Genomic DNA, 19,962 nt, shown 5'->3' with positions numbered 1-19,962 from the left:
AGTGCTATTTTAAGCAACTTTCTCCACAGAGCTCCCTCATGCAAACGTGGTTAGACCCCATTACTAGATAGCCATTGTTCCTAGAAAATTTCAACAAGCACCTATGTTGAGATGTTTTGCGTTACTCTGGATACATCATCCGGATCATTGGTCTGGTTTTGATCGATGTCCGGTGTTCATGTTGCTTGAAAGTGGGAGGTGACTACACACTTTCCAGACTTGTACTGGATCTCAACTCTCATTTGAGATATGTGCCATGATATAAAATGGTGTATTTAAAGTAAAATTAAGGGTGCAATATAGAACTGTCTCTGGTTGAGCCAATACATCCATGGGCTGAGCTCACGCAAAGCATGTTGCGCGAGGTTCCATCCTCTGTAACTGCTCACACCTGTGATACCTGGAAAGCATCATCCTGGACTCAGAGGTGTTCGAGCGTCAATGGTTGATTTCCCCCTTTTCATAGGGCTTCATTTTCTCATGCCACGCCTCCCATTCCTCACGTATTTCTAGGAATTCAGCCAAGCAAGCCAAGTTACCGGTACGGGTCGGTTAGTGACACACACCACACGGACGTTCCAACCACCAACCGGCATTATTACTACTTTTGCGTTATATTCTTTTTCTAATCTGTGGTCGAAAAAAACGTCAACAATGGAAAATGTTGAATCTTGACAAAAACTAAGGAAGTTAGAGGTTAAGGAAGTGGACTTGTGTCTAGAAGGTCGCAGGATCAAATCCACCAGTATGTCATGTTCATACATTGCCTCTGTGTACTGTAAGACATTATTTACATTATACATAGAGCAGTTATAAGTAGATTATAATGCATTATAAGCTTTGGTTGCATACAATATTACTATAAATAAATATATTGGGTGTGTGGTGGGTAACCTCAACTGGGCCAGCCATACATTTGCCCCGCACGCCACAAAGTCTCACTCCAAGGTTTTGTCACAATTTGGCAGCCCTGCATAGTCACTGTAGCTCAAATCCTCCTCAAACACGGAGTTGATATAAAAACCTGCAGGGCCTTTAACTGTGGTCTCCTGTTCACTTGTGAGTTGCTGCACCTGCTCCTACACTACGGTCTTTGTTTTGCTAGCTAGCTGAGATGGCTTTGTCCCACAAATGTGTCTTACCTGGATGTTAAAACATACATAGAAGCTCTGACACTTTGTCTAAAATTCCTAAAGATGAGGAAACAAAGTAGAGAAGAACAGAGGAGAAAACCCCTGTTGTGAGGCTGCTGCTGATGAAGAGGGAGAGAGGAGAGGGTGGAGAACCACTGCTAAACTAGCTCTTGGTACATGTATGTCAATAAACTACTACCAAAATGTTGCTTCTTTACATGTTATTGGAGTGATTATGTTAATATTCTGTACAAACCCCAAAGATTCCGACGTTTGTGCTCTGGTCTCCACTTGTGTGGGAAGACTGGACGACCAGTGTGTGGTATGGCTGCAGTGGCCATGCCCCACTAATCTCAGAGCAGAGAATTAAGCTGAATTTTACATGATATAAATCCTAATTTTAAAAAAAAATGTTTTAAATCACTCGATGTCATTACTGAAACATTTTCATGTGGGTGACAAAGTCAGAAGTAATATTTTTTTTTTATCACTATCTTCTTTAACTACATTTACATTGGTTCTTAATACATAAGCTGTGGCATAGGTTCTCTTGGTAAATTTGTTGACCATTACTTTTCCATCGTAGGTTTTCAAGGTGAATACATCCGAGAATGGTGAACTAAAATACAAACCAGACTCTGCAGTTTTCACTGAGCCCAGGTACATTACTGCCAGCACCCAAACACCAGCCGAGTTTGCTCCCACAGAAGAAGAACAACAGCCCGGTATGTTGAAGACATTTTGTTTTCCCTAGTGTTAAGGTTTGGAGACACTTTGTCTGACTTGTAATGTGCACATCATCATCTCTCCAGTGGACCAGTCAGACTGTGCAAATGGTGGGCAAATGTTCTTCTCCCCTGGACACTCAGGTGGAAGCATGGGTCGACTTGGTCAGTCTTACTACACTAGAGGATCTGTGAGAGGTATGGCACGTGGCAGCAAGGGATTGGCACAAATCTTTCGCTCCTCTGGTTGGCACCGAGGTATCTATCCTTAGCTCTCAACTTTCCTCTTGGGTTTTCTTACCACTTTGTATTAACTTCTTTTATATGTTAGACAGCTAAGTCGCATCATGGGCTAAAATTAATCTCGTTTCTGAGACTTGACATCAATTTGTGTTCTTCAGCAGGAGGATCCTACATTCCTCAGACCCATCTCAGGGACTCTGGTCCTCTCCTCTATACAACTCGAGTAAGTAGATTTTTTTTTTTTTTCTCTACGTACAGGCCTCATTGACAGAATATCAGACAAACAAATCAATTTACTTGGTCCAGGAGGAGAAGGGTTGTCAGTCCTCTTTACCATGTATGCTTTAACTTCTGCTTCACATTTTGTGCACCTGAAGTTTACACAGGATTCATGGTGCTGTTGCTATGTTGTATGTATGGTTTGTCTTGGGGCAGGCCCGTGTGTATATCTGTATTTCATAAAAATTATAAACAAGAAAGGTCATATACTTAAGAGTTAGAAGGATCAAAGATGGATACATATTTCTAATATCAAATAAAATGCTAAATCATTAGCGTCACAGTCAATATATACCCAAAACTGTGTCATTCACATTATTCAAGCACATCAGGTTGGTTTGTTATTCATATTAAAAGCAGATCCTCACATGCTCCCGTTACAGCTTCTATTACGATCATCTGATCAAACATAGGTTTTGATGTGCGTATAATTTGCATTTTAAAACGACAATACTGAGCTAGCTAATAACAATGTCAGCCACATAACGTTCTGAGATGCACAGTGAACTATTAAAAGATAGCATCTAGTATGAAAAAACATTTTTGTAATCCCTGTATGTGACTTTGAATGAACACTAACGTCACATAGATTAACAAAGTTAATGAAAACTCACCCTATAAGAAGATGGCTGCTTTCTTTTGATCACGGGCATCATGTCGTCATCTCAGATGTAACTACTGTACGCCTATTCCTCTCAAGGTGTCCAATATTGTCATGTCTTGCCACTCTTTTGGCCGCTAAAGAATCCATCAATTTGTTTAACATAAGCTCTGGAGAAAGAGTAGAGAATTCTCCTTTCTTCTTCTGTAGCGTTTCCGTAGCATAGCACAAGTGAGTTCGGCTACGGCATGACCAGAGCGCATCTAAATTTACTAAATTTTAAAAACATTTATACTTCATTGCTCCAGTTTACAACCATATTTACTTCATGTACTGTTTTAAGCTGTATTTACTTATTTTACTGTTTAAAACGTAATTACTGCATTTTAAAACTATATTTGATTTATTTACCCCCTTTTACCCCCAGTCAAGTCCAGAGTCTTTAACTTAAATTAAAAACATTTTTTGTCAAGTCACAAATTATCAAAACAGTTGCAATGACTCGAGTCCCCATCTCTTTTATCCAGTATACTTGATGCCTCTGATCCTCTGTGGTCTTTTCTCAGGAGAATGGATACCAACACAGACGTGGAGGAGGAAGGCACAACTCCAGTGGTAAGAATTCAATAATGCTCTGGGAGGAACTGTTGTAGCAAAGACCTGAGGAGGTTCTTGTCTGAGGGATTGTCGTTAAAATATTACGTTCCCTCAAATCAACATGTTTTGATAAAATGACTGATTGGTGTGTTATTGACCAGACACGTAATAATGGTCAGTCAATAACTCATTGTTTTTGTCTCCTACATTGAAAAAACTAAAATGGTTGAAAAACTTTATTCATTTTGGTGTTTGTCAACCATTTACTTCTTCCACTGGTGTTACTAGAATAACAATTATGTCAATAGAATGTTTCAAGTATCTGCAATCCTTAACATGGGCATGACGGTGGGAAATCAAATGACTACATTTGGGGATAAAATGTATAAGTCATAGCTATGGTGTGCAATGGCAATGAGGTGGCAGTAATTGCGGTATTACAGATGCCAACTGCCATGAAACAGGGAAGAACGTGTTCATTTGGGGAGGAGCAAATCTTGTTTGTAGGGATGAAGGGTCTGAATATAGCTGCATTCTTTGGTTTCCAAGCATTTAAAAAAGACAAGAAAAATGCATCTAAATTTAAAGGCCACATAGACCGGAAGCTCCAATTAACGCTGAGTTTGTGTGTGTGTGTATCTGCGTCATTACCTCGTTTATGAAACCCTAAAGTTTCAGAACAACAGTTCAGCCACTGCTGAGAAAATAGTGTTGTATTGTTTTCCTGGGCTCTGCGAAGCGGATCGGCACTTCCGTAGTTTGATGTCGTCATCAGAAATCCTCACCACTCCTCACCACCGTAGCGCCTACCGGTGCGGGCACTAGTCCGGGCATATCCGGTTGCGTACATTCAACCGCAGAAGAAGAAGAACTAATCTCGTTGTAGCTGCTGAGATGCAGAGCATCCACCGTGCCAGAGGGGGAGCTGTGTATCTGAGAGCTGGCATATCTATTACGTCACTTCCAGGTACCTGGCCAATCACAGGACAGTAGGAAAGCTCTCGTTGGCTGGCCAATCACAACACAGTCCACGTTCTGGGGGTGTGGTTTTGGTCTGAAACAGCGCGGCTGACGAGAGCGTCAGTGAGGAGATATTTTGATCGGCTCGTTTGCAGCAATTAGGAGGATTTTAACCATGAAAACAAGTTAATATATGTAAGTAGACCTCCATAACTAACATATGTGTGATACAAGCATTCTATGTCGCCTTTAAATATGTTATGCGAGTGGTGGGGTGAAGCTTTGGTTTGAGGAGATTGGATGTAATGGGATGAATTTGTAGCTCTTGCAAAATTATTCCGGGCTATTGTCGCTACAATTTGCTGTAATCCAGTGGAAGAATTTGTAAACTAGTGCCAGTTTCTCCTTGACTCGGTGTGTTTTCACACAAAAATAACAAGTAAAGGCCTTTGCACGGCCTTTGTTTTTTTTGTAAGAATTATTTGCAAGTTTGCTCTGAGTGTCTGTTGGTTCTGCTCTGGACACACACACACACGCAAACAGACCGTGATATAATTTTTTTTCATGATGTATTTGTTTGTTTGCATCCGAATGATCCGCACTTTAGTCCTGCATATTCACATTGCGTTCAGTGTGCAAAGACCTTAAACACAGTTGCAATGTACCAAGATCATCACTCTCCTTTTTTTGTCTTGACTTGCAGCCTGGAGTGATTCATCCCAGGTTAGCAGCCCAGACCGGGACGGAGCCTTCACCATTGTGGACTCTGGGCATGGTGATTCGTTGTCAGTTTCCACCTTGGAAGTCCCACTCACTCCCCATAGCCACCATGCTGCTCTGCTGCCCATGCAACTCTACCCAATCTCCCAGCCTCTGCGAGTGGCTTTTACTGCCTCCCGCACTGCCAACTTTGCTCCAGGTAATCTGGACCAGCCGATTGTGTTCGACCAGCTACATAGCAACCTGGGGGAGATGTACGACACCCACATCGGCCGCTTCACCTGTCCTGTCAATGGAACCTATGTCTTCATCTTCCACATCCTAAAACTGGCCATCAACGTGCCGCTGTACATCAATCTCATGCGCAATGAGGAGGTGATGGTGTCGGCGTATGCCAATGACGGAGCCCCAGATCACGAGACAGCCAGCAACCATGCAATCCTACCACTTCTCCAAGGTGACCAGGTTTGGCTGCGATTACATCGTGGTGCCATTTATGGCAGCACCTGGAAGTACAGCACTTTCTCAGGCTTCCTACTGTACCAGGACTGAAGTGCTGTCCAACAGTCCTCTCACCGACTGTTTGTGAAGACTGTTTGCACTGAATGGCGATCAAACTGACATTTCACTATCCTGGTCAGGCTGCATGCAAGTGTGCTTTTCACCATCAAACCCATACATGACCATACATGAAGTACATCAGTGGCCTAATGATGCATGTCATTTTCATTAAAAATGGAGGTTGACTTCGATCTGATGTATTTGATTCCTCATGTGAATGTGTGCCTTATGTTGGTGGTATGGAGTTTGACTGTGACACTAGCTATATTTGTGCCTTTACTTTCTGACTGGATGTTAAATGGAAAAATGTAATGAATCAAAAGCTGACTATTGACTGAGTGATTTCTAACTGATCAGCACTTGAATGTGAAGAAGGAAGATTGTTTTCTGGGTGGTGGGTATGGTGTCAAACACTTAAGGCCAAATTGTACAAACGGATTACTGTGGAGACATGGAAGTGGTCCCTTCATGTGCCTAATGTTCAATAAAAGATGAGCAGTAAGTTTGGTTTATTTGTCTGGCTTTTTCCACTATAAATGTAATGCATTATAGCTGTTCCATATAACCACTCTGGAAAAAACATAAACATTCAATTTTGAGGTGTTTTTTTTTTTTTTTAACCTTTTATGTAACCAGGCAAATCCCATTGACATAAAAACATTTTTTTCAAGGGAGTCCTGGTCAAGATAGGCAGCAGCTAATACAAAACACTTGACAGTTACATTTAAATAGTTATCTCGCCTCGCAGTTTAATTAAAAAAAAAAAAAGAAAAAGTTGTCTACTCTGCATTGGGGTTTTTTTTTTGCAATGAACATTTTCTTTTATTGAGATTTAACACAAATGATGCAGATGGGGAGATATACATTTGCTTAATTAGAAAGCCATCAAGGCTAGAAATTCAAATTGTAGTGAAGGACAAGGTTAATGACATATAATGAAGTCATTTTCCCCCCCAGCAGTCTAGGTCTATAGCAGCATAACTAAGAGATGGTCCAGGTTTCCCTGAGCCAGCTTTATCAAAAAGGAAGGTTTTAAGTCTAACTTTGAGTACAGAGAGAGTGTCTACCTCCCGAACTGTCACTGGAAGCTGGTTCCACAGGAGAGGAGCCTGGTAACTGAAGACTCTGCCTCCCACAAGTAAGCCAACCATTACCCGCAGGGTGGTATGAGTGGTACGGGATTTAACAACACCAAACAAATGCAGAGCTGGTGAATCCGCAAACTCTCAAAACTCCTTCCCTGGTCTGAGTGCAGGCGGTTCGGGACACCAAACTTGTAAAACCATTCAGAGATCAAGACCTGAGCCACAGCTGAGGCCCGTTGATCCCGAGTGGGGGTGGCCATCATAGATTTACCCAACATGTCCGTCATGACCAGGACATTCTCGTACCCATTCCGAGTGGGCTCCAGCTGTCGCCTTTCCACAGAGGTGGGTGGAGCCTTCCGCCACCAGAACACAAGTACATCATTCAGGAGGGTGTCAGCCTCCTGCAAGGAACGAAGGTCAGCAGCAGACTGAGGGGGGAGAACTGAGACCACAGACTGGGTGGCTGATGCCAAAAGAGCTGGAGGTGGATCCTGCTGGAGGCTGCTGGGGACCAAAGTACAAGGCAAGGAGTTTGAAAGTTGGTGGGAACTGGGTGCATATTGCCACGACAGTGCATCCACATTTCTGTTGCTGTGGCCTGAACGATACTTGATATCAAAATCAAAAGTGGCAAGTTGGGCAGCCCACCTGTGCTCAGTGGCTCCCAGTTTGGGAGACTGAAGATAGCTCAATGGGTTATTGGCAGTAAAGACGATACACTTATGCCCCAACAGATACTCTCGGTACTTCTCTGTGGTGGCCCACTTGAGTGCAACAAATTCCAGCTTCATAGAGCTGTAGTTGGACATATTGTGCTCAGTGTGCCGAAGACCTCTGCTGGCGTAGCCCACCAGTCTCACACCGCTGTCCATCTCCTGTGAGAGGTCAGCCCCTAGGCCACTGTGGCTGGCGTCAATCTCCAGAATAAAAGGCTATGAAAAGTCAGCGTAGGTTAGCACTGGAGCTGAGACCAACCTTGATTTCAAAGCCTCAAAGCTCTCCTCACACTGAGGTGTCTGGATGCAGCATCCAGAGCCGAGCTTGGCCCTTTCTTTGACCTTGTGTCTGCCAACTCAGCCACCAGCTGATGCAGAGGACCCACCAGCTTGGCAAAGCCACAAACGCCGGTAGTAGCTGGCGAAGCCCAGGAAGGAACGCAACTCAGAAACGTGAGTGGGGCACCGCCAGTTAGCCCAGTCTGAATCTTCTTGGGGTCTGTGGCAACTCCCTGGTTCGAAATGACAAATGACATGCCCAAAACAGCCAGCCTCATGTTGGAAAAAGGCACACTTCTCGAGTTTTGCCTTAAGGCCCTCCTTTTGGAGCCAGCCAAGCTGCTGAAGATGTTGCTCAACAGAGGAGGAGTAGACAACAATGTCGTCCAGATAGAGCAGTAAGGACTGACCCTGCTGATCACTGAACATCCTCTGCATAAGCCGGTGGAAGGTGCTTGGGGCATTACACAAACTGAAAGGCATGTGATTGAACTCGAGAAGGCAGTTTTGGGCTGGTCCTTCTCCAACACCGGAACCTGATTGTAGTCGCTCCTCAATGCGAGGCGTACTTTCTTGTCTTGCTGTTTAGGGGGCAGCAGTCCACACACATATGCAAACTCCCATCCTTCTTTCGCACCAAGACAATGGGAGATGCATAGGGACTGCAGCTCTCCCTGATGACCTGAGACTCAAAAAGCTGATTGATATGCGCCTTCACTGCCTCGTACTCTGATGGAGGGATGCGTCAATACCTCTGCCTGACTGGGACATCACCTAGGAGCGGTATATCAGGGGAAATGAGCCTGGTGCAGCCCAAGTCACCATCATGGGCTGAAAAGACTGACTGGTACTTGTACAGCAGAGACTTTACATCTTTCTGCTCTTGCTCAGGCAATGTGGACAAATCAAGAAACTCTATCCTATTTGGTACTGAGGGTGCAGCTGCTTGGGCAGAGATAGTCACCAAAGTAGGCTCCACTTCAGTCACAACAGCAGGCAGGCTGACGACCTGGGCAGTGCTCAGGATGCCAAGGCTGGTCCGTGGATAAAGGAGAACCTCTGTTGTCCCGACGTTGACTACAGGGACACACCCAGTACCCAGGACAACCTGTACCAGGCAAGGAGAGGCTAACAGCCCAGCTGGTAGACCTGATTCAGATGGCTCAAACAACAAACAGCCTGCTTTCCACGAACCCTCACATTGCCAGTAGGGCCCCCAGGTCCTTGAGAGGAGGACTGGTGACACCTCTGTAAGGCTGCAACGACTGGACCAGGTGAAACGAAAGGAGAATCAAAAAGAGAAGGACCGTATGCACCGAACAGTTCGCAGTAGCATCAACGAATCACAGTCATCCCTAGGATCCCCGGGACAGAAGACTCAATGCCAGGGGATCCTTAACAACAAGGATCCCACAGTGGAGCATCACCTTACCACAGAGTTCCACATCAAGCTCTAAACAGCCGATGTATGGAGTCGCTAAGCCATTAGCCGCTCGCAGCTGTAGCCACTGACAAGAATATAGGTGATCATGACCCCAAGGTGCAAACTGCTCCAAGAAGAAACTTTCTGCAATGGTGGACACCATGGAACCAGTGTCCACTGATCATGACACAGAGACTACTCCAATGGAGGCGTCAATGTTCAGGCAAGGAGCAATTAATAGGAGGGGCCATATTTTCGATTTTTTTTTTATTAATAACTAATATTAATCAATATTAGATCAAACGTTTCACTTTTATTTCAATAATTTGTTGTGCAAATAACATTTTTGCTTTAGCAATACAAATAACCTTAATTTGCTTTGTGAGAAAGCAGTTTTCAAACAAAAATATGAAAGGTGTAATTATAACTATAATAGTAACCAATAGTAAAAATGTTGTATTAGCAATACAAATGCTGTCCCCTGCCAATGTTTTTGAGACACAACACACAGAGAGATCTTTTTCTCATCTTGGGTTTTGGTCATCGTGAATCATTGTTCCGTTAGGCTGACGTTGGCTTGTTGTTAGTTAACATTGCACAGTTTTCTTTTTGCCCCTGTCAGAAACTTCTCCATTATCCAAACCTTGTCACCAGTGTAGATTTTGTTGTGGTATGTCACTTAAATGAGTCCGGGTTACAGCGAGACCAACGGTTCCGCCTGCTAAGCTTTATGCCCCACAGTTTTTTGTCAGTCGTCATGGAAACGCGTCATGGGTTAACGTTAACCCCGGTAATGTGCCCAGCACAAGTTTTTAATCTTATATGAACTACACATGTATTCCATTAGTTTGATGATGTAAAATATAAAGTCTGAGACAGTAACATAGGCTACCTGACGCCTTGCTTCATGGTAAAGCTGATGCAAAGTCCTGAGCACTGATCCATTTCGTGTCTCTGCAGCATGCACTCCTTTCATGGTGACGTACCACTTCATCATCCTCTTTCCGTATGTAGGTCCCGTCTAAAAAATAAAAACTATGACTTTAACATTCCAAAATTATCCCAGCTGATATGTTTATCATGAAAATAGACAATGTGCGTGCATGTGCAACACACACACACACACACACACATCAAAGTAGCAAAGGGGAGATATAGCAGGTTATATATAGCAAACAAATCATTTTTTAAAGTTATTCCATCCCTTTCTGACATTGACATAGGTCTTGGTTTTGCAGAAGCCCTTGCAGCAGAACCTGCAGCAGCGATGGGTTTGCGGTGGAAGGAGAAGCGAGTAGGGTTGTGTGTTACTGGCACACTGCTGATAGATGGGTCCTCCACACTGATACTCTCGCCGTGCACCTCGTAATGCCCCCTTACTATGAGGTCTAAAGTGCTTAATTGGCCATCAGGCCCAGGAAATAGGGCTACGTTGCTGTCATCAGTGATGTAGAGACTAGGGCCATGTACCTTTTCAAATGTAAACAGTAAAGAAAGGGGTAGTGTTGTAGTACTCGAGATCAGTCTTTTTGAAGGTCTCGGTTTCGTCTCCGAATCAACTGCATTTTTACTCGGCTTGTCTCGGTCTCGGAAAAAGACTCGGGATTTTATTTCAAGACCGGTCAAGACCACAAATGTGGGGATATCAATAAATTGCCTGTGCATTTTTGGATTAACTTGTTAATATCATTACAGTGATTTTGCGTAAATCGTATTGCTTCGGGTACAACCAATACATTTTTGTCGCCGTTAACGGCTGTCACCCCTCCCACCCCCTTTCATCTGCCCCCTACAAAAGTGCATGTGAGTGACAGGAGAAGAGGCCGTGAGAAGATGTCAGCCAACTCATCTATAATCAAATTTGGTTACCTGAACCACAAATACTTTTTGTGCATAAATACCTCCAAAAGAAAACACAGCGCAACGTGTAAATTCTGCAAAGCGACGCTAACGGAGACGGCTGGGACCACGTCCAACTTTTACTGCCTCGGTCTTGGTCTTGTCTCGGTCTCGACCCCTCAAAGTCTTGGTCTTGGTTTAGGTGGTCTTGACTACAACACTAGGAAGGAGTTCAGTTCAATGTTAGTAAAGTTAGCGTTTGCTATAAAATAACATAGCTAACAGTTAATGTGACGTCAATTTTACAGAATAAATTAGATTTATTTTTAGATGAAACTACAATAAGTTACCTGGACGATCCTGCCGATTTTTTCGTCATGTCGTCTTCCTTTACAGTCACCCGTTTTGTTCCTCTGAACAAGATGAAACTCTCCATGATTGATCCTCAGTATGGTTTGGAAGGCTAATTTTGTGATGCTCACAAAATGAGCATCACAAAATGACAATATGTTATTTATTTTGATTTACCATTTCAGACCTGTAGATATTTACGTTCAGATACAGAGTGACACTTGCTGGTCAAATTTAGTCATTTTTCAATTGATGTCTATTTATGCTGACCATGGAGGGAAGGGAGCAAAATATGTGTATTCTTACCAATTTTTCTTACCCACCATGACTCCTTGTATGTGCTCACACCGGGTGTAAATAGACACTTCGTCTTTAGTTTTTAAGATTAAAAAAAAACATTTCATAGAGATTTCATATCAAGTCCAATTTACAGAGGTTAATAGAGATAATAATACATATGCTAAATACACACAAGTGGTTTAATTATGTAAACTTTCTGAGTAGAGAGGATGAATATGACAAACTAAAATGTGTGGATTTGTTTTTTCAAGGTTTGAGGTTCAATAAAATATGTTAAACACCTCATGACAACCTGAAATGTTGGTCACTGTATTGTCTCAGCTGTCTATATTTGGAGACTTGTTTGCATTTAACTTCCATTGTTTTTAGTTTGCAGTGCTCAGAAGCTATTGCACCCTATGCGACAGAACATATTAAATGTGAGCTCAAAGGCCTGATTGACATCACTAGATATTTTCAGCATTTGAAGCCTGTTTTATATTGGAAAATTCCCTTTGCCTTCAAAGTCAGTGTTCTGCAGCCATAGCTTAATTTAAACTGAAACTATACTTATTGTATAACATCATGTCTTGTTTGGTCTTATAATACACTGGAGTGTAAAGGGAGAAGATGGATGTGAGAAATATCTTGTGAGTAGCTTTCAATGGGTCCACGGACCTACCTTGGTCCTCATTGCCTTCATTTATTCACATTTCTCATGAAGGTTTTTCATATCGTACGGTTCCCTGACAGTAGCGCCGTTCCCGAGACGCCACATGACCGCGCTTTGCTGTGCTCGTATACCGCTGTGACGTCACTCTGGGACATTTTTCTGGGCTTTTTATGGCCTTTAGGAAGGTTTTACAAATGTGAAACTACATGAATTAAAAATATAGAATATAAAGAGCTATACATGCCTATGATCCTGTGGACAGTTTTATAATCTGCGAGTATTTTTTTGTTGCAGTACCATGAGTTGGCACCATGACAAAATTGTCTTCAAGACAGAGGGGGCGGTGCTCTATACGTATGTTCTTATAATACATCCATGATTACAACGAGGAAGAGGAAACACGTAAACTCTCTACTGTTTTACGTCTACCGCCGGTCGGTTGACGGTAGAACTTTTTTTTTTACTGCAAAGCTGTGAAGGTTTGACTGAAACAACGGAATGACAGGAAGTTTCACGTTCAATATAACTCGTTAATACTGCACCAAACACTGGTATACTGCTGCTTCCTCCATGAGGCTTTTATTTCGAAAGCACTTACCGGAGGCTGTGCCACTACCTCTGTGAAATTTGCTACAGTCGCTGCAGATCAGTTCGAGTAGAAGACACAATCGTTAGCCAGAGCTACATATGTTATAACTGTGAGGATTGTGGAAGTGGACACATATGGATCCTAACAGAATAATCCAGGCTCTGAAAGGAACCATCGACCCAAACCTGAGGATAGCGGCGGAGAATGAGCTCAATCAGGTGGGTGAGCTCAAGTAGTTCTGCTTTGTATGTTTGTTTTCAGAGCGCAGCTGTAGGAACCCAGAACCCATTTTTTGGCTCAGAAATGATGCCGGTGTTTGTGGTGGGGGACAGGCCGTGTTTGTGTCGTCCATCTCGGTCTTATACTGGTGAAAGTTCACCCCTGTTCTGGCTGTTTGTGCCAGGAGGCCCGAGATCAGCAGCCAGCGATCGGCAGCGTGATTACAGCGTTTTCCCCTCTTAACAATAGGAGTTACTTCCAAAAGCTGAAACATCAGGAGCAGTGAGACTCAGAGTTGTTCATGTCAACACTAGAGCTCGGTCTTCTACATTGCCAACATACATTAGGTAGCTTAAATACCAACAATAGACTTAATATTTGATCAATAAAATGGCAGTGATTTATTGCACATACATGTAGGGCTGAAACAAATAATCGATTTATAAACATGCGTTTTGTGCACTCTTATTCACACCTCTTTTTAATACTACAGTCAGAACATTTTTAATGTAATTATGGCTGCAACTAACGATTTTCATAATCGATTAATCTGTCAATTATTTTCTCGAATAAACGAACCCATGGGTTAGGGTCTGTAAAATTTCAGCAAATGTTTCTAAAACCTGGAAATGAAGATGTTCTCAAACGTTTTGTCCACAAACCAAAATGACTCGGTTTAATTATATATTTGTTATGGAGCAAAGAAACCAGAACATATTCAGATTTAAGAAGCTAAAAATCTCAAAGTTGTTTTAATTATAAAAAATGACTGGTTTCAGCTCCGTGAGTTGGCAGGTAGTAACTTTATTAAATTCAAGTGTCTAGGTGCACAGTATCAAAGAAAGACATGGAAGCAAGAAAACAGAGTAATTGACAAAACAGGGTCTTAAAATGTATAGATTTACAAGATAAAAGAATTATTAATAGTTAGCTCTCTGATTTTTCAGCTTCTTAAATGTGGGTATTTTCTGGTTTCTAAGCTCCACATAAACTGAATAATTTTGGTTTGTGGACAAAACTAGACATTTGAGAACATCATAACTTTAAGTTTTGGGAAACACTGATCAACATATTTCAACTTTTTCTAAGTGATTGATTAATCGAGGAACTAAACAACAGATTCATTGATTATGAAAAGCATATTTTATCCACTGAGGCATTTGTTAATAGAAAGAGGCAATGTGCACTGATCAACTATAATCTGTATTCAGATTCTGTTGCCTGTCAGTCCTGTCATTATTTAGTTCAGTTTAATGTTTGATTATAGTGTCAATCGGAAATATTCAAAAGGTCCAGCTAGCTCTTCTTTATATTTAAGGAAAGGGTCCCAAATCATATAAATAGTTTTTCTGTTAGCTCCTCAATATGTATGTGTAACCGGCGCAGAATTCGCCATACAATGAATATCTTTTGGAGGTAGTCTCTGTTTATTTCTGACACAAGGCAAGTAAAAGAAACTACCATTTAGCATGTGAAACAAGGAAATGTGCCCTCTCTTCCAGCAGCAGAAGGGGCCGATTTAATCGATTTAATCATTTAAAAAAGATTGTATATTATTGTTTGAAAATACATTTGTTCTTTGCGCTCCCTGGTTTGTTCTTTATATGAATGATTAAATTGATATATTTTAAAAAGTGTTGTTTGAAAATATTGACACAAATCTAATTCCATAAATATGTGGCTTATTCTTTTTAATTTAATGGAAAGTTTACAGTATCCCACAATGCTACAGTGACTCAATCATTTTATTTATTTATTTATTTATTTATTTATATGTTCCCTGAGAGCTACCATAGTTTCTCATATGCGCTTTGACTTTGACTCTTGTGCCTAAAATTTAATTTAGTAAATCTGTTGAAAGTCTGGATTTAAGTTTAGTTAACGACTCAGTTTAAATATGTCAAACTCATCTTTACTGCTTTGTGATGCAGTCCTACAAGATCATCAACTTTGCACCAACTCTGCTCCAGATTATTGTGTCGGAGCAGGTGGAATTTCCCATTCGCCAGGCAGGTAAGACTGCTGATTATTATTCCATTACTAAATTAATTGCATTCGGAATCCCAACATATAGCTTGTTGTGATAAGTAATTATGTAATGTTATATTCATGTTGTCAAAAGTGTGGCCTTAGTAACTCTCTCTCTCTCTACTATCTCTCTCTCTCTCTCTCTCTCTCTCTCTCTCTCTCCCTCCCTCCCTCTCTTTCTGTATGTGTGTATATATATTCATATATTTATAGCTGCCATCTACCTGAAGAATATGGTGAGTCAGTATTGGCAGGACAGGGAGCCATCTGTGGGTGAGGTTGTCTTTCCCTTCAATATCCACGAGAACGACCGGCAGCAGATCAGAGATCATATTGTGGAGGGCATCATCCGCTGTCCAGAGTCCATACGGTAAATGCATTACATACACAACCCCCTTCTGTATAAAATTCCGTTCATTCTCAGCAGATGACTTAAAACTTAAAAACAGTGGTAGATAGTGTGAAGGGGAGTGTTGCATCTGCATAGGAAAGAACATAGAGAACATTAGAGATTTTAAAAAGCTGGACTATGAACCTTGACCCTAGAGGGGCAGCATTAAACAAAATAAACCCCATTATCACATTAAGATGAGTGACTTTTATTATGTTAATTATGTTATTTTTACATTGTTAACATTTATTTAAAAGTCTTCCTTTTCAGAGTTTTCCTCTTGTCCCCCACTCATTTTCAAGTTGTAGTTGTTTACTAGTGGTACTAGTAGTTGTGAAAGTGATCAAGAATGAATGTGCTTGGTGGTTTGTTGCACATGCAGTTTGCTTGTCACTCACATCAACAAGCTGGTGTAACAAACAAAGAAGCCCTATTAAGTAGATAAGTCATGGACCGGAAGTTGCATGATGTTATGTTTAAATAAAGCATTAATTAATAAAAAGTGATGTGATTGATAATGGTGCTTTTCCAGAGCACTATTCGGCTCTACTCCACTCGAATCTACTCGATTTGGTATCAGGCACGTTGTTTTCCATTACTTCAGCAAAGCAGTTTTTTTTTCAGTGTACTGAATCATTGCACTCAGTTAATTTAAAAGATTATTTCACCAAATCGGTCATTAATTCCTGCAGAACCGGAGTGCAGACTAAATTCTTTACATCATACTCCTCTGTTAAATGTTCAGATTTTAGAAATTTCCGTGCTAAATGTTGGAGATTAAGACATCTGCCAATCAGTTTTTCGAGTCGAGCCGAGACGAGGCGAGTAGTGCTAGAACTGTATTATGGAAAAGTTTTTACATCTTATAATACTCTGCTCAGAAAATCATCACTGACCTTTACCTTTTTAAAAATGCAAATAAAAAAATAGCTTTTACTTATAACTCTAACTTTTCAAAGACTGTCATTGATTCACATTTCAAAACATAGGACAAGATGAATAGCCACAAAAAATTAAAGATGGGTTTATCAACATCAGCAGATGTCTAGAATCACCACCAGAATAATCAGCATATACATGTACTAAGTGTACTAAGTGTAACTGACCGTTGGTTCTTCACTATAACCGTTAGTGACTGCATATGTGTTTGTACTGTCTCTAGCGCTCAGCTGACTATGTGTCTGCGAGCAATCATCAAGCACGACTTCCCTGGCCGCTGGACAGCTATCGTGGACAAGATCGGCATGTATCTGCAGTCTCAGAACAGTGGCAGCTGGTATGGCAGCCTGCTGGCTCTCTATCAGTTGGTTAAAACTTATGAGTGAGTATAGACCAGTGTTTTCTAAAACTTTCTATATAGGGATCCTCTTTTTTTCAACAACAACCAAATCACAATATAAGTTGTGATGAAAGGCAAATTGTTGTGGCTAATTTACAGCTAGACATAGCTGTAAATGAGATGCCTAATACCATTTTGTATTGGTAGATTAATAATTTACAAAAAGTTAATTACAACTTATTTCATAAATGCTATTTAAAATACATATAAAATGTACATCTTAACTAAAATGTTACGAAAAATCTGTAGGTCCTGACCCAATCTTCGGGTATAGACCATTTACCTTGCGTATTAATATAAATGTTCTGTATTTATATAATTATTTTCTAGTCTTGATGAGCACATGTGCAGCGCCTTTTAAATCACACTTCTTTCATACAAATTCACACACTGCCAGCACAGTTGTCAGCTGCAACGTGGCTTGTCCAAGGACGCATTGGCATGTAGGAGATAGAGGTTTTCCCCTGAAATGTGTTTTCACACCAGATGGTTACCAAAAATGATATGTTTCAGGTAAAAAATAAAGTGTAATTATCAAAGTGTAATTGATTATTAAAATCAATTACTGAAAGACTGTGCAAATTAATTCTCCATTGAGATGCTGGAGGGTCTTTGAGATTTCTGTCCGCCTGGCCATTTTCAATTAATTAATGTAAAAATCTAATTGAGCAATCGCATGGCAGCATTGATGCATGTTTGTGTGTGTTTGTACCTCAGATACAGAAAGGCAGATGAGAGGGAACCCCTCTTGGCAGCCATGCAGATCTTTCTGCCAAGAATCCAGCAGCTCATCAGTCAGCTGATGGTCGACGGCACCATCTTCTCTGTCCTCATTCAAAAGCAGATCCTTAAGATCTTCCACGCTCTTGTGCAGGTGTGTGTTCAACTCTTTGTAATCAGACAAGATGCTAACAAATGGTTCATTTTAGGATTGATTTTTACATTTAGTTGTTGGTTCTTAAAAGCTCTTAAAAGACTGGTTCCATCTTACTTGCCTGGGCTTATCCATTTTCACACCTCATCTATACCACTGAGGTGAAACAATCAGTTGCTCTCGGAAGTCTTTAAACAAGAGAACTTTTAATCACAATCACAATCAGAATGAAAATGTGTTATTAATTTCAATTTCAATTTTTTTATTTGTATAGCACCAAATCATAACATACATTATCTCAAGGCACTGTACATGAATCCCCTTTTCAGTCGTAAGTTTATCAAACATGTTTTATACTTAGGATTTCAAATCGGGAAGAGTCTGATGTGTCCCACATTAAAATCATGTTAAAATCAGCCTAAAATTGGAAAACACCCCAGAAATCAATTATCCTCTAGTGTAGCAGGAAGCTTAAAATAACACTTGGGAAGAAAATAAGAAACAAGCCTAAGAAAACCCAATATGAGCAGTGATGAACTACTGTGTATACATTAACATGAAATGTAAATATGACGAAAGTTTGTGCTTCTTCAGAGATATGACCTGAATAAATAGTGTGTGAACTTAAGTATGTACAGAAAAAATATTTTAACTTTGCTCAGTATCAGACCCATACCGAGTATCATTATGTGCTCATTCCCACCAAAAATCATAAAACTGTTGCTGTTGATATTGTTTTAAAATTTAACTGGGACAACTGACCTTTATGTTGATCACTATGATAGCATTAATGTCTTCATTTATACTGGAAGCATCCGCATCATCTTGTTACATAGTCGATGTACTGTGAGTTTAGGGCCTTAGGGGTGTAAAATCTAGATTTTAAATTGAATATTGATTGAACAACGCCATGATTTTGACCTTCGAAGTATTTCGTATATTTTGCATAACCGTGAGTTTTGTCAACAATGTTCGTGTTGTCGACAAGAAAACCACGGTGTGTCAGCTTTGTTATGCTACGTCTTACATCTAAGACGTAGACGTAACTACGAAAACAACTCTGCTAACACAGGAAACTCATCTGCCCTCATTTGCAGCGAAAAATCCTCAAAATTCAAGTCTCGCTTCAGCGATAACTAGCTCTATAGATGTGTTTGTAGCATCCGACATGCGGCCTTATTTGGTGGTGGAAAACCCTGGATTTAAGCATTTAATTAGTATTTAAGTTAGTGGCCTTAAAAACAGATTGCTGGACCTTCAGGGTGGATATTATATCCCTCATGACACCATGTAGACAATCAAAATGGGAATACAAAAATTAAATGAGTTATCATGACGTAAATCCAATGATCCTACACTTAAGTCTATAAATGGCAGACCCATCCGAGGTAAATGAGAGAAAAAGACTGAGAATTGAATTGAATCGTGTCCTTAAAATTGAAAATCTAATCAAATCAAGGATTTGGAGAATGAAACCCCTACGTCTCCCAGTCTCAATCCAGCAAATTCGTACCAAGTACATACATTAAGTATGACAATAATGATGTTGATAAGAGCAGGAATGTCCTTGTTGTCCTGCAGTACTCGCTGCCTCTCCAGCTGATCAACAATGCAGTGATGACGCAGTGGATGGAAATCTTCAGAGCTATCATGGACCGAGACATCCCTGCTGTAAGCCACACACGCACACAAACTTATTTTATTTCTTAGTGAGGACATATCATAGATATAATGCTTTCAATGGCCCCTTACCTAACCATAACCATCACAACCTAGTGCCTAACCCTAAAACCAGGGGCCTCATTTATATAACTGTGTGTAGGTACGGTTGAAAAGTTGGAGTACGTAGGAAACGCAGGATTTGCTTACGCAAAAAAATATTCGGATGTATCAAACCATGTGCACGCATGTCCCACGCCAGTTTCTCTTTCTAAATCACAACCAAAGTTAGCTGAATGCAACAATGATTCACGACAACCAAAACCCAAGACGAGAAAATGCCACCAGAGACCTCTCTGTGTGTTGTGTCTCAAAAAATTGGCAGGGGACAGCATT

General features: G+C 40.9%; 2 protein-coding genes across 9 annotated transcripts in view; both read left to right on the top strand.

Annotated features, from left to right (window-relative positions):
• The window catches only part of caprin2 (caprin family member 2), a 30,698-nt gene extending 24,384 nt beyond the window's left edge, over window positions 1-6,314 (top strand). For 4 of the 5 annotated variants that reach the window (XM_058625843.1, XM_058625846.1, XM_058625841.1 and 1 more), the window contains exons 17-21: window positions 1,720-1,858; window positions 1,946-2,116; window positions 2,260-2,324; window positions 3,548-3,596; window positions 5,242-6,314. In XM_058625843.1, the coding sequence (XP_058481826.1) occupies window positions 1,720-1,858; window positions 1,946-2,116; window positions 2,260-2,324; window positions 3,548-3,596; window positions 5,242-5,810 (993 nt within the window). In that variant the 3' untranslated portion in view covers window positions 5,811-6,314. The remainder of the gene's footprint in view (window positions 1-1,719; window positions 1,859-1,945; window positions 2,117-2,259; window positions 2,325-3,547; window positions 3,597-5,241) is intronic. The other variant, XM_058625845.1, reaches the window with a different exon arrangement.
• A 6,605-nt stretch (window positions 6,315-12,919) lies between these two features.
• The window catches only part of ipo8 (importin 8), a 33,818-nt gene continuing 26,775 nt past the window's right edge, over window positions 12,920-19,962 (top strand). For 3 of the 4 annotated variants that reach the window (XM_058625840.1, XM_058625837.1, XM_058625839.1), the window contains exons 1-6: window positions 12,921-13,274; window positions 15,207-15,288; window positions 15,517-15,673; window positions 16,857-17,015; window positions 17,751-17,907; window positions 19,489-19,578. In XM_058625840.1, coding sequence (XP_058481823.1) covers window positions 13,191-13,274; window positions 15,207-15,288; window positions 15,517-15,673; window positions 16,857-17,015; window positions 17,751-17,907; window positions 19,489-19,578 — 729 coding nt within the window. In that variant the 5' untranslated portion in view covers window positions 12,921-13,190. Of the gene's footprint in view, window positions 13,275-15,206; window positions 15,289-15,516; window positions 15,674-16,856; window positions 17,016-17,750; window positions 17,908-19,488; window positions 19,579-19,962 lie in introns of all 4 variants that reach the window. The other variant, XM_058625838.1, reaches the window with a different exon arrangement.

The sequence above is a fragment of the Solea solea genome, chromosome 3 (genome assembly GCF_958295425.1).
Source record: "Solea solea chromosome 3, fSolSol10.1, whole genome shotgun sequence".
Taxonomy (NCBI): Eukaryota; Metazoa; Chordata; class Actinopteri; order Pleuronectiformes; family Soleidae; genus Solea; species Solea solea.
The sequence above is the reverse complement of the archived record's forward strand: the minus strand, read 5'-3'. Positions and strand labels throughout refer to the sequence as shown.